General features: G+C 36.0%; 1 protein-coding gene across 2 annotated transcripts in view; it reads left to right on the forward strand.

Moving 5' to 3' along the window:
- gch1 (GTP cyclohydrolase 1) overlaps positions 1 to 13,035 on the forward strand; it is a 42,495-nt gene extending 29,460 nt beyond the window's left edge. Inside the window, exons 3-6 of one of the 2 annotated variants that reach the window (XM_060828432.1) lie at positions 1,110 to 1,165; positions 3,540 to 3,571; positions 6,192 to 6,276; positions 11,404 to 13,035. In XM_060828432.1, the coding sequence (XP_060684415.1) occupies positions 1,110 to 1,165; positions 3,540 to 3,571; positions 6,192 to 6,276; positions 11,404 to 11,530 (300 nt within the window). In that variant the 3' untranslated portion in view covers positions 11,531 to 13,035. The remainder of the gene's footprint in view (positions 1 to 1,109; positions 1,166 to 3,539; positions 3,572 to 6,191; positions 6,277 to 11,403) is intronic. The other variant, XM_060828433.1, reaches the window with a different exon arrangement.
- Positions 13,036 to 14,315: the final 1,280 nt, after the last annotated feature.

Consider the following 14,315-nt stretch of genomic DNA (forward strand, 5'->3'; position numbering starts at 1 on the left):
GTCAAAGTATGTTTTAAAATTGTATTGTTCTTACAGTTCTGTTCTTCTTGCTTGGCAAAAGGTTTTTCAGTTTATAGACCAGTTTTATTTTACATTTGTTAAATGGGAAATAGTCCATTCATGGGTAGAAAGTCACTGCAGCAGTGTATTTCATTACATTGTTCTTGGAGCTTCTTGCTCCAGTTATCATTAATTACTGTTATTCCTCATGCTTTAGTATTTTGCCTCTGTACATCCTGACTTGGGGTCACTAAAGTTACTGGAGTGCTATTTATATATTAATAATTATAAATAAAGTTGTGCAATTGAGAATTATTTAGTGAATTTCAAACTGTCTCCTTTTTTTCAGGTTTCAATTGGTTATTTACCAAACAGAAAAGTTATAGGAGTGAGCAAGTTAGCCAGGTAACTAGGCTCAAGTGCCTGTGACAGAGACAGATACAACAAATAGGAGTGATAGATGCTGTACTTTTGGTTGAGTGCTCACTATTCCAGACTAGATTGGAAATGGCACCCAATGAAACAAAGGCTGCATTTCTCTTACTGTTGTTATCTGTGGCAATACCCTGAGTCTTTGGTTAGACAAAAGACAAAACTAATGCTAAAGCTGCTGCAATTTAGTGCATGTGTATCTTCTTTAATGAAAGGAAATGTTATTATTTTAATTTTAAATATTGAATATTATGACATTTCTGTGCTCAAAATGTACCCATATGACTATGGGTGTCATTGGCCTAGATAAGTAAAATAATTTTATTGCTGGAATTTTTTATAACTAATGTTTTGCCAAAGACTTGAGATATACAGCACTGGCTGCTGCTAGCTTTAGAAAATCAGTACTGTATAGTTTAGTTCATTTGGCTTGAATTTGAATGAGCTGTTTTCTCTAAAGGCATATTACTCACAGCTTGCTATTTATTCCAAAGGGCTGCTCATGATTGAATGGTCATTCCATTGCACACATTTGGCCTCATACTGGTTCGGGACCCATCACAAAATGTCAGCATCTCTCTTGTCTACAGATACTTCAATTTTGACCTGGCTGAGAATTTTCTTGGTCCCTTCTGTGTGTGGTCAGGTGTAGTCAATGTTTTCTTTCCATCCTGTAGGTGCATATAGGTTATCTACCTGAAAAACGACTCCTTGGTCTCAGCAAGCTAGCCAGGTAAGGACTGATTGACAATGGCTGAGAGTCAAATAGGGCTTAATTACTCCAAATCAATGACATTGTTTTGTTTTTCCTTGTACATTCATTCTTAAATTGTAATATTTAAATTTTATTGAAGAAAGTGGAGGATAATGTGTGTTAAAAAGTTATTAATTTATACAGATTAATTAAAGAATGTATTACTGATGAGTCTCAAAGTTAAAAACATTTTAGGACTAAACAGATACCTTCTTAGCTTCAAGCTGCATTTGGATTTGTATTGCTTTTTTCTTTATCTATCTTAGTGCAGTATTATTCTGAATAGTTTATTTCTGGATAGTCAGAATCTTGTCTGCTATATTCACCATTCTAGGAGAGAAATAGAAATATCAACCAAACTGTTCTGCTTTCTTTCTGTAATCACAAATCAATTAGTAACGCAGTCACATATTGCTGGATTCTTAATTTAACCTTGTTAGTATTGAAGTACATTAAAACTGTATATATTGATCAAACTTGTGACATTTTATAATAAATGTGAGATTCTATTTTGATTAAACCTGCCAAGCCAGTAATAACACAACATTTACAATTCATTTCCTGGCTATTGAACAAAATGACCAAAGAGTTTACATTTAAATACCTATTATTAACGTTTAGCCTGATTCACATAGGTATTTTTGTAACCTTTCAGATTTATATATCTTTCAAAATATATGGCCTATTTAAGTACAACTCCTCATGTTAAAGTATGCTATGCTACTACTAATCAGGGAAAATAAGAGGTATTGCTTTGCAGACAGCTTTAAAATTGAAATATTCCATAGGTTGAACCTCTCCTCAGTTGTACTTACAGAAAGCTTATACATGTTACATTTAAAAAAGGTCCTATGGGACAACATTTTCATGCAGAGGGTGATGGGTGTATGGAACAAGCTGCTGGAGGCAGTGGAGAAGGCTGGTACAATTACAACATTTAAAAGGCATCTGGATGGGATATTTATAGGAAGGACTTAGAGGGATATGGGACAAATACTGGGAAAGGGGACTAGATTTATTTAGGATAACCGATTGGCATGGTCAAGTTGGACTGAAGGGTCTATTTCCTTGCTGTACGTCTCAGTGACACTATGATGTGTTTACACTTTACAGTCGATACTAAACATAACTTGAGTGACCCAAGTAAGCATAAGCTGATTATTCAAATATGATTACATCTGATAAATGTGACAGAAAGTACAGTAGCTCTAACTATCAAACATGTCCCTACTTAAAGTAAAAATGCTGGTTTTCATACACTTGAAAAAAAAAGTATTGATTCCATTTGTTACAAAACAATTACTTAACTGTTAATTATTTTAAATCCAGGATGTCAAGTTAGTTTTTTCAGATCACTATTTTTGCATTTCTTTTTAAGAAGCATGTAATTCTTCAATTTATTTGCTTATAAGACTGAAACATTACGATCAATGTATATTCAAAAGATAGTCATTTACATTGAAAATACAACAGTGAAGGGCGATATGACTGCAGGAAGATTATTTTTTTTTAAAAGTACAACTTGTTTCATTAAAAAAAGGAACTTTTATTCCTTATTATCTTGATATCGATTACCCATGAAGCACTGACATTTTATATGACCTTCAGGGTAGGGGCACATGCTCTTCAGTGAGCTCGAAATGAAAATTCACCTGACCAACCAAATCAGAGAATGGAAACCCTTCAACTTCTTTTACTTTACAAAGCTTCTCTGTGACAAACATTTTTCTTATGCTTCCATTATCTGTAGAAAATATTATAGAATAGAATAATATAGTATAGTTCTTTTTATAAACAAAAAAATGTTCAATACCTATCTGTCTATAATTTTTAGCCATTCAAGTACTGAAGCATGTTTTCACATTTCAAAATATCCTTAATTCAGTCTTTTTATATAGATTGTTAACTCATATGCTTCAGTTTATTTCAAATGAATAATGTTAAAGCAAATAATCTGAACTTTAAAACACAACCATATTCAAATAAATCTTTGAAACATTTGGGAATAGTTTGGGTATAAGAGAAGTTTTATTTGTCACAACACATTGAAATATTTCTACTGTAGCTCATGCAAGTGTAACAAGTACAGTAGTAGCTCCAACTAATCAAACATATTTTTACATGAAAAGCTAAAACAATGTTATACCTCACTCTCAAAAACTCTGATGACTTTGATAAGTGGAAACGGTAATCTATTAATTTTTAAATGAATAACATATGTTTCAATATACAATGCCAGTTAGTTTGCTGCATTATTACTTTAGCATGTATGTTAAAGACATATGTGGTTCCCTAATTTACTCACTGGAATGTCAGACTTAATATTAAAATAGTGTCTGATTTTCTTTTTCAGAATTGTTGAAATTTACAGTAGGAGACTCCAAGGCAAGTATTCCATTTAAAAATGTTATTTAGTATTTATTTTCATTTTTAAATCATTCCAGCCCCATTTTAAAAAGTGTGACCTTTTTTTCTAATACCAAGTATATGATAACTGTGATAATTATCCAAATTAGTGGAACCACTGTTTAAATATAAATCACAAATAAACAATCTATTAAAAATGGAATAATTATAATCATTTTATTCTGATGTATGATTATTATTATGGTCTTTTGGATTAATGACATAGGATCAAAAGAGACCAAAGCTGTACTCTCCACTCAAATGGCAAGAATTTTTAAACAATTTGGTAAACAAAATCAGGCTAATGTATTTGTAGAAATATAGGCTTTTCTGAGGGGCCATATTTCAGCTTTGCATAAATGCCATTTTAATTCTGCACATTGCACCCAAAAGTCAAAGATGCAGAAAAATCCTCAAGACAGTGTGTGTGGAAAACATTCACAGAAGAGACATTTCAAAATAAAGCCTAACCAAGCAAAATAGAACAAATGTAACAAATACAGATAAAGACTGAAATAAGAAAGACAGGGTCCAGTGCCAGGATTTTTGCTGATTCATGATGTATTTAAGAATGGCAGATGCATCCCAATTTGGGATTCCTGTACATTTCTATTTGAGTAATCTTGGCTGTTGCCAGGTAAAAGAAAAACAATCATTCAATATTTCCATCAAAAATATATTTCCCTCTTACTTTTTCAATTTCAAAAAGCTGTTATCCATAGCAGATCTCTCAATCTTATGTAAATAAACATACAAATGTGGAAAAAGTTTCAAAGAAAGACCAGGTTGTTACATGGTAATATAAAAGTCAACATCAATTTCTACTCCACTTCAAACTGTTTATGCTTTGGATGTAGGTTTGCTCACTGAGCTGGAAGGTTCATTTTTGGACATTTCATCACAATACTAGGTAACGTCTTCAGTGAGCCCACAAATGAAACACTGGTGGTGTGGCCCACTTTTTATTTATATGTTTGGGTTTCCTTGAGCTGGTGATGCCATTTCCTGTGGTGACATCAATTCCTATGGTGATGTCATTTCTAGTTCTTTTTCTCAGGGGGTGGTAAATGGGATCCAAGTCAATGTGTTTGTTGATAGAGTTTCAGTTGGAATACCAGGCTTCTAGGAATTCTTGTGTTTGTGTCTCTGTTTGGTTTGTCCTAGGATGGATGTGTTGCCTCAGTCGATGTGGTGTCCTTCCTCATCTGTATGTTGGGATACGAGTGAGAGTGGGTCATGTCTTTTTGCGACTAGTTGATGTTCATGCATCCTGGTGCCTAGTTTTCTGCCTGTTTGTCCAATGTAGTTTTGTTATAGTTCATGCAAGGTATTTCAACCGAAACTCTATCAACAAACACATTGTCTTGGATCCCATTTACCACCCTCTGAGAAAAAGAATAGGAAATGGCATCACCATAAGAAATTATGTCACCACAGGAAATGACATCACTGACCCAAGGAAACCCAAACATATAAATAGAAAGCAGGCTACACCATCAGTGCTTCATTCAGAGGCTCACTGAAGATGTTGCCTTGTATGATGATGATGATGATGATGATGATGATGGTGGAATATCTGAACCTTTCAACTCAGTGAGCAAACCTACACTCAGAACCTCAACCTGCGCTACAAGTCTTCTCAAAACTCACTGTTTATGCTTTACTTGCTGAACTAAGTGAATTATCTTTGGAGCTCAGCCAGGCATGCATAAAGAGACCATCTGACAGCTGTTAATAGATAGACAATGATGTTCTTTCCTGCTGAGGTGATACTGGATTGTCTTCCTGGAACAGTTGTTGGCTGAATTTGTAGTGTTTCAGATAATTGGGTAGTTGCCAAAAAATCTACTTCATGAGTAAAGATGACTGTTGGTGGGATTTCAGCTGAAATGTTTTGCTGAGAGGAATTTCAAAGAAAGAGAGGGGTAACAATGGGCAGGTGCTCTTTGGGTAGGTAAAAGCAAAACTCTGTTCAAAAATAGTATATTCTTATCCTACTCAAACTGGACTATATGACCATGCTGTTAAAGTTCTACAGAATGTATGACCCTAGTTGTGTTCTCTGCTCCTTGCAGGTGCCACAAATGTTGTTGTAATTAATGTATTTTCCTCAGCAAAATGTTCTCTGTTTAAAAGTTCAAGATATACTTATGCATCTATGATTTAAAAAAATTTTAGACTGTATCCTTTAATAATATGATATATAAATAAGCCTTATGGAACAACTATTACCTGGTGGTTCTATTAATATTTTTAAAAATTGTCATTATATAACCTGGTTAAACAGATTTTCCTTGGATTTATATCAGCAATTTTTAAAAAAATGCATAGATAATTATGAAAAACTATTTAATTGATAAGCTTTTGTCCTTATTGTAATTTCCAAGAATAAATGATGATGTAATATACTTGTGTATTGTGATACATATGTCATGGATTTGTAAACATTTATTTTGAATAATGTGGGCCAATACAAATTAGGAATTTTTATTCAGAACATAATGAAAATGCATAATTAAATTGTTGTAATATCCCATCTTCACTCAGTAGTTAATCCGGTGCTCATTTCATACAAGTATATTATTTTGCCTGTCAACAGTACAAGAGCGTCTCACCAAACAAATTGCGAAAGCGATCACAGAAGCCTTACAGCCTGCAGGTGTGGGAGTGGTGATTGAAGCCACGTGAGTGTTGAAAGCAGAATTAAGTTTAAAAAAGCAAAGCATTTTTTGTTATTTTTAGTTTTGTGTAATTTTAACAGCTTTAATGAAGTTTAAATTGACAGAGTATTCTAATTGCTGAAGAGCAGTATATGTAATTTATATCTTCCAACAAATGCAAATCTGCTAATTTCCTTTTGTTGGTTTGTCAATGTAGCAAAGGCTGTGGAGTTGGAAGTAGTTTTTGGAATAACTAAATAAATGTATATAGATTTTTTTTAATGTAATAACAAGAGCATTACAAAGCAATGTATGACATGAAGTCAATTATGGAGCTATTCAGTTACCAACAAGCTTGACCAAAGAGGTATGTTTTAAGGAAAGCCTTTAAGAAGTGAGGCAGACAGGTAATGATAGGTTATTCTAGAATTTGTGGCTTGACAATTGAAGCCTCAGCAACCAATAGTGGAGCAATTAAAATTGGTGGTTGGACACGAGGCTAGTGTAGAGGAGCATAAATATACGAGTGTGTGGTCTAAAGGAGATAACAAAGAAAGGAAAGGAGCAAGGTTGTAGAGGATTTGAAAATCAGTGAGAATTTTTATAGACATTGCTCTTCTGGAAGCTAATGTAGGTCAGTGATCTAGGAAAATGGAACTTATTGCAAGTTAATCACAAGCAGCAGAGTTTAGGATGTAGATAGTGGGAGACCAGTCAGGAGTACATATTAATTATTCAGTTTAGAAGTAGCAAAGGTATGAGTGAATGCCAAGATTATTCTGAAATCAGCCCCACCATGTGAGTATTATTACGACCAGACAAGGAGATGAAATCAGCTCTTTAATCCCGTCTTGCTCAGTCACAACAAATAACAATCATCACAATTCAATTCAACACAGCTAACTAGAAAGTGAAGGTGCAGAAACCAAGGTTTTCTTGAGTGAAAGTAAAATAAATTTTATTACCTATTAATCTGAAGAAAAAAAGTAGTAAAAAGATGACATCAAATATACTCACAAAAAGGTTAAAGGTTCAAACGGATTAGTGGTTGGTGTAGAAAAGGAGAAATAACTTTATGCGGTTGTGATTTGGCGATGCCGGTGTTGGACTGGGGTGTACAAAGTTAAAAATTGCATAACACCAGGTTATAGTCCAACAGATTTATTTGGAAGCACTAGCTTCCACCTGATGAAGAAGCAGCACTTCGAAAGCTAGTGCTTCCAAATAAATCTGTTGGATTATAACTTGGTGGTGTGATTTTTAACTTTATGCAGTTGCGAAGTCATAATGTCATAAAGATGTATAGCACAGAAACAGACCCTTCGGTCCAACTGGTCCCTGCCGATCAGATATCCCAACCCAATCTAGTTCCAAATGCCAGCACCTGGCCCATATCCCTCCAAACCCTTTCTATTCTTATACCCATCCAGATACCTTTTTAAATGTTGCAATTGGACTAGTTTCCACCACTTCCTCTGGCAGCTCTCTCCATATACATACCACCCTCGGCTTGAAAACGTTGCCCCTTAGGCCTCTTTTATATCTTCCTCTCTCACCCTAAACCTATACTCTCTAGTTCTGGATTTCCCCACCCCAAGGAAACCCTTAGGGTCTTTAAGATTTTAAACCTGAGGCCAGATTTGGTTAATTGTTGACTCATTTGTGTAGCAGTAGCAGAATCTGTGGTAGATTTCTTGTCCATAGTGAATGGTTGCTTTATCATTGGGACCTGCTTTCTGAGATGAAACGAAGTAGGGAGAGTGTGACTTCCAAGTGTTGCAGTTACAAATCCAAGTTCTTTTGTTTGTGCTACTGGTCAAAAGTAGCTGTTGAAACGTAGGTGAAAGTTATTCCAGAGTCTAGCTCTGTTGTCTGTCCAAGCTGAATAACTGGCAGCAAGACTTTAATTTCCCAATATATGAAGTCATACAAGTATGTATGAAACCAGGGCTCTGAGTTTGTTGATGCTAATCCAGTTGCTTGGTTTTGATGTTTTTAGATGAAAAGTAATAATTTCAGCAAAGGTGGCTTTGTTTATTCCACTCTCGAAATTTGTCTGTCTGAAGGTGTCCACTGGTCTTGTTTTAGGTCCATATGTTTTTGCTTTTTAAAAGCATTTAACCCATGAAAGATCTCTGGTATAACAATTAGACAATAGATATATTCTATAATTCTCTACCAAACAGCAGAGAAGGAACAGTGTGTCCTGGAGCAGAGTTGGCCTTAAATGTGTTCCCACAACATTGCTGCTCTCGTTTTCTCTCGTGATAGAGCAGTATGGCGAAATTTGCAAATCGCTCTGCTGAGTTTTATAATAGCTTTAGACTGCAGTGAGTAGTAAGTCTTGATAATAAGTCTTGGATACCTATCTAACATGCTGCTTTTTTTTAGATTAGATTACTTACAGTGTGGAAACAGGCCCTTCGGCCCAACAAGTCCACACCGACCCGCCGAAGCGCAACCCACCCATACCCCTACATATACCCCTTACCTAACACTACGGGCAATTTAGCATGGCCAATTCACCTGACCCGCACATCTTTGGACTGTGGGAGGAAACCGGAGCACCCGGAGGAAACCCATGCAGACACGGGGGAGAACATGCAAACTTCACACAGTCAGTCGCCTGAGTCGGGAACTGAACCCGGATCTCAGGCGCTGTGAGGCAGCAGTGCTAACCACTGTGCCACCGTGCCGCCCTACCTGGATGGTGCTAAAATCTGTGTTGAGGCTTCACCCATCTAGATCAGTGAAGAGTTATTCCATCACACATTGACTTAAACCTTGCAGATGTAACTATTTAATGGGATTTTAACTCACAAGGAGTTCATTTGGCCCATGTTTGTGCCAGCTTTCTGCGAGAACAATCCAATTAGTTCCATTTCCCTGCAATTGTTTTTTACTCTTTAAGGTAATTACTCAGTCCTTTTGAAAGCCTCAACTGAATCTCTTTCCACCACACATTCCAAATACTGACTACTGATGGCAGAGAAGTGTCTTTCTTCGTACTGCAGTTGCTTCTTATGTTAGTGACCTTAAATCATTGTTGTGAGCTTCTTAATTCTTCTGTCCAAATTGCCAACTTTGAATGCAGAGTCATTGAGTCATACAGCACAGAAACAGTCCCTTTGGTCAAACTCACTCATGTTGACCATGTTCCCAAACTAAACTAGTCCCACTTGCCTGTTTTTGGCCCATATCCCTCCAAACCTTTCTGATCCATATTACTTATCCAAATGTCTTTTAAATGTTGTAACTGTTTCTGCATTGACCACTTTTTCTGGCAGTTAATTCCATATATGAATACTGTGTAAAAAAAAAATTGCCCCTTGTGTTTTAAAACTTGTCCCTCTAGCCTTAAAAATATGCACCAAGTTTTGAACTTCCCCTATTCTAGGGAAAAGATCCTTGTCATTCATCTAATTTTTCACGATATTATAAACTTTTAGAAGGTCACCCCTCAACCTCCTGTCTATCAATACTCCTCTGAGCTTTCCCTAATCCAAGAGGAAGAATTCCATTTCTCCAGACTAGAAGTTCCTCAACCTGGACCACTCCCTTGCATTTCTGCACTTTCTTTAGGATGTTCACAATATTCCTAAAGTATGATGGCTGGAACCATCTACAATTCTTTTTCTTGATTTCAGTGTGCAGGGCACAACTTCAAAATTTGCAGACATAAAAAAAAATTGGAAGTATTGTGAATTAAGGGACAGGATGTTTATCAAAACAAGAAACATAGACCGGATAATGGATGGGTGGACTTGTGGTAAATCAATTTAATACTGAGAATTGTGAAGTGATTTATTTTGGTCGGAAGAACAAGGAAAGGTAATATAAAATAAAAGCAGGAACTCTGACACTAACCCCTGTGAAACCCCACTATATTCTGTCCTCCAGTGTGGAAAGCAACCAATCACAAATACCATTTCTTATCGCTGACAAGTTTGCATCTATTCTGTGCCTACACACAAGGAGAGAAACTTTTTGATGCCAGAACATTAGTCATTTGTCAGAGTATTTAGACTCTGCTCTGCTTTTTCAGTCAAAATATGATTTGTCTGGTCTAGTGTAAGCTTCTGGTCAGAGATGATCCCAAAAATGTGTTCTTTTTTGGCCAGGTCAGGATTCCTTAGCTGATACTTTGACTATTGGATAGCTGTGGCATTTTGGAGGTCAGTTAAACACCTGGAGACATATAAAATCTACCTAATTTCCTTTCCTAAGAAAAGAATATTAGTGAACTAGGTGGACTTTTACAGCACTTTCACTATCATCAATACCAGTGTTGTATTCCAGATGGTTTTTTTTAATCAACTGAATTTAATGGTCAAAAAGTGAGATGCTGGAAAAGCACAGCCGGTCAGGCAGCATCCGAGGAGTAGGAGGGTTGACGATTCAAGCATAAGCTCTTCATCAGGAATCCTAATGATTCTGATGAACACTTTATGCTCAAAATGTCAACTCTCCTGCTCCTCGGATGCTTCCTGACCGGCTGTGCTTTTCCAGCATCTCACTTTTTGACTCTAATCTCCAGCATCTGCAGTTCTCTCTTTCTCCTGAATTTAAAGGTTCCATAGCTGTCTGGTGGGATTTATCTTTATAATGTCCCGTGCATTGAATGTACCCAATAAGATCAAATGTAATAATAAAGTGTAGAAGCATTGGGATAATTGTATTGTACCATGAGCAGGGATGAGAGAGATGGATGGCAGAAGTCAGGGAAAGAAAAGAGAGGGGTAGGGAAAAATGATAGAGAAGTTGCTCATGAAGAGAGTTAGGGAGCATTGATAACAATTAAAAATGGGAAAGAGCATCTGAGGTGGATGTGGCTTGGAAGAAAGGATAGCAAGGAAAGTAATAGGAATATAGAATAGAGAGGTGAATAATGATGGCATGACCTGTTTTTGAGTGGAATGGTTGTGGAAGGTTTGATAAATGTTCTGTATTGGGGTGGAGATCTAGAAGTTGGCTAAACACTGGCTTGGTTCTGGAAAACATTACTTGGTCAAACGTTAGAGTCCAATATAAACTGAAAGTTTAGTGTAAAATGAAGTTGCTTACTAAAACAGCTAAGCCATTCTGCCAAATCTGAAGGATCGTGACTGAGAATATCAAACTAACCTGTTTAAATAATCTCTCTCTTTGTAGGCACATGTGTATGGTGATGAGGGGAGTGCAAAAGATGAACAGTAAAACTGTAACCAGCACCATGTTAGGTGTTTTCCGGGAAGACCCGAAGACCCGTGAGGAGTTTCTAACTCTTATTAAGAACTGAACACTGATTGAAACTCTGCTTTTAGATGTTCAATATATGTTTTAATTGTTATTACTTGTATTTGTTAAATGTCTAGATGTAGGATTCAGACTTACAAAAATATGAACCTGTTAATAGTAAAGGATAATGTATGTTGGGTTATGTCAATATACTGTAACAAAGTCACCGTTCTTAGTGTTTAATATTTGAGTGTCTTAGAATTCTCAAAAAGATACATGATAGTTTCATAGATTTAGATGTCTTGTAACCAATAGGTTGTTATTTAATGGAATCTAGCAGAGGTCTACTCAGAATATTTATACAAATTTACACATTTTAGTTTTTAACTAAAAAACAAAAAAAGTACTTTTTCCTCTGTGTACCAGCCAGTTGAATGAGGAAATATCACTGAATGAGGAAATAGTACTGAATTTTCACTGAAACATTTCATCCTTTGCACCAATATGTAGTCTCCTTGTTGCACATATTTTTAAAATTTACTTTTCTAAGTAGCATCAAGCAGTGCTTCTGAAGACTTGAAGTAAATGTCATGGTGGTAGAATTTAGTGGTGTCTGAAGAAAACTGCATAGTTCTTCTCCACATGACAGTTATTTATACAGAGTTTGTGTAGAATTCTGACTTCATTCCATTGACAAATTAGGTTCAACAGAAGAAGTTAAATCTTTTCAATATTATTGTATGCTTCAGAGTTGAGAACTGCTAGGATGAAGCAAAAGGAAAAAGGATGTCAATCTGGCCACCATATTTTATAAATACAGATTGACTCAAAAGTTAGGGGAATTAATGTGTTCTTAATGTTTTTGTCTCTAATGTTTGATCTAGAGGATAATTCCATGCATTGGTAACTGTGGGTCTTGTGTCTCTTTCATGCCTCTGCAGCCAGAAGAGGATATAGTGCTCAAGGATGTGGTCTGACTACTGATTGAATAAGCTTTCCTTTAACTTGCCTATTATACTGTTTGTTTTATATTGACTTTGCTTAGAAATTAACCTAGAAATGCTTTGACCAATTTGCGATCATTTGTATATTCAACAGTTGTCATAGTCCTGTGACTGCCTGAATCACACATAGACACTTTTTATTCAACCTTTCAGATGTTATGGTTGGACTTTATCTCTGGGTCAGAAGGCCTGGGTTCATGACACTACCATTGCACTAAGAGCCCCCACAGTCCATTCACACACCTATTAATCACCTAACTCTAATCCCTCTGATCCCTAATACATTTCATAGACAATTACTTTAAATCTCTCAACCACTGGCAACAGTCTGCATTGTCCACTCATGATTTTAGACACCACTATCAAATCACCTCACTCTGTTATAATGAACAGGAGTCCAGGTTTTCAGATTTTTCTAGAGCTTTTTTAATTTCCTCATTCTGGGTGGCATTTTCCACACCCTTCCTGGAGTATGAATTTCTGAATTGTATACATGACTGAAGCTGTGTAAGTCTTATCTCGACTTACCATTTTAATTTTTACATTTACATCTTACTCTAAAACCCCCAAATTCATTAACTTTTCCTTCATGTTGAAATTATCCACGTGAAGTGCTGCTTTTATAATGAATCAAATATTCTCCAATCTTGTACATCATCCAATCTTTTTGCTGTTCAAATTGGAATGGTTACTTTTATCTAACCAAGGGTGCCACCTCATTTGCTGACATTAAATTCCATTTGTCATGTCTTACAGATCCTCTCATCAATATTGCCTTTCAACTTTCTTTGATCATCATTATTTACTCAGTTTGTTTTAGTACTATCTATAAATTTCTCCTAGCTTTTTCAAGCCTTATATCGTAATCATTGTTTGCCACTCTATTGTGCTTGGACCTCTTATTCAGCATTTTACATTAGTCTCATAATGTTTGTCAATCACTGTCCTACCCTCTCAAGCTACAGAAAAAGTTGGACAGAATGTGTTCTGATTCCTTCAATTCCACTGCCCTAATTTCATAACTTTAGCAAATTTCATGAATTTGAATTGATCATCTCATTCAAATTTATGGGGAACAGATACTCAATTAAGACAATGGTAGAGTGGAAATATACATTTTCACCATTAGTCAGATTTATAATGAACCTTAGTACCACATTCAAGTTAGAAAAAAAAGATGAAAAGGAGAATATATAGGCTGTTTGAGAGGAGAGTACTGTCAGGCTTGTAGGTGGCACATTACTTGTGTTTTAACATTTCTTATGAAATATTCTGAGTGCAAGGTGAAAGGCTATGACAAAAGGTGTCTTTTCAGTAAGAGCTTAAAAATGTGTTGCTGGAAAAGTGCAGCAGGTCAGGCAGCATCAAAGGAGCAGGAGAATCGATGTTTCGGGCATAAGCCCTTCTTCAGCTCTGATCTCCAGCATCTGCAGTCCTCACTTTCTCCTCTTTTTCAGTAAGACCCAAAGTGCCACTTTGTCATCAACTTAATATACTTGCTGTCACCTGTGGACAGAATTAGAAGGTTTAAGTGGAGCTTATGATTTATTTATATGCCTCAAATAGCCCAGAGTGGAAAGACATGTGCTCTCTCCTGTGAATTCATCCAAAGAGTTCTTAGAAGGGTAGCGGTATGCTTCCCATAATGAAGATGAGAAAACAATAAAACCTTGGGGCAAAAGATTAGAGTTGATTTGCGTAAGTCAGGAAATACAGAGAAGAACATAGAAACAAATGCACCGCGTATTTTCCCTTTTTTGTTTAAGGCAAATCTTGACTGTCTTTCATGTAACAGCTTGAATTGCCAAATCTTGTGCAGATACTAATTCACGTGATAGCAAG

The sequence above is a fragment of the Hemiscyllium ocellatum genome, chromosome 8 (assembly GCF_020745735.1).
Source record: "Hemiscyllium ocellatum isolate sHemOce1 chromosome 8, sHemOce1.pat.X.cur, whole genome shotgun sequence".
NCBI lineage: Eukaryota > Metazoa > Chordata > Chondrichthyes > Orectolobiformes > Hemiscylliidae > Hemiscyllium > Hemiscyllium ocellatum.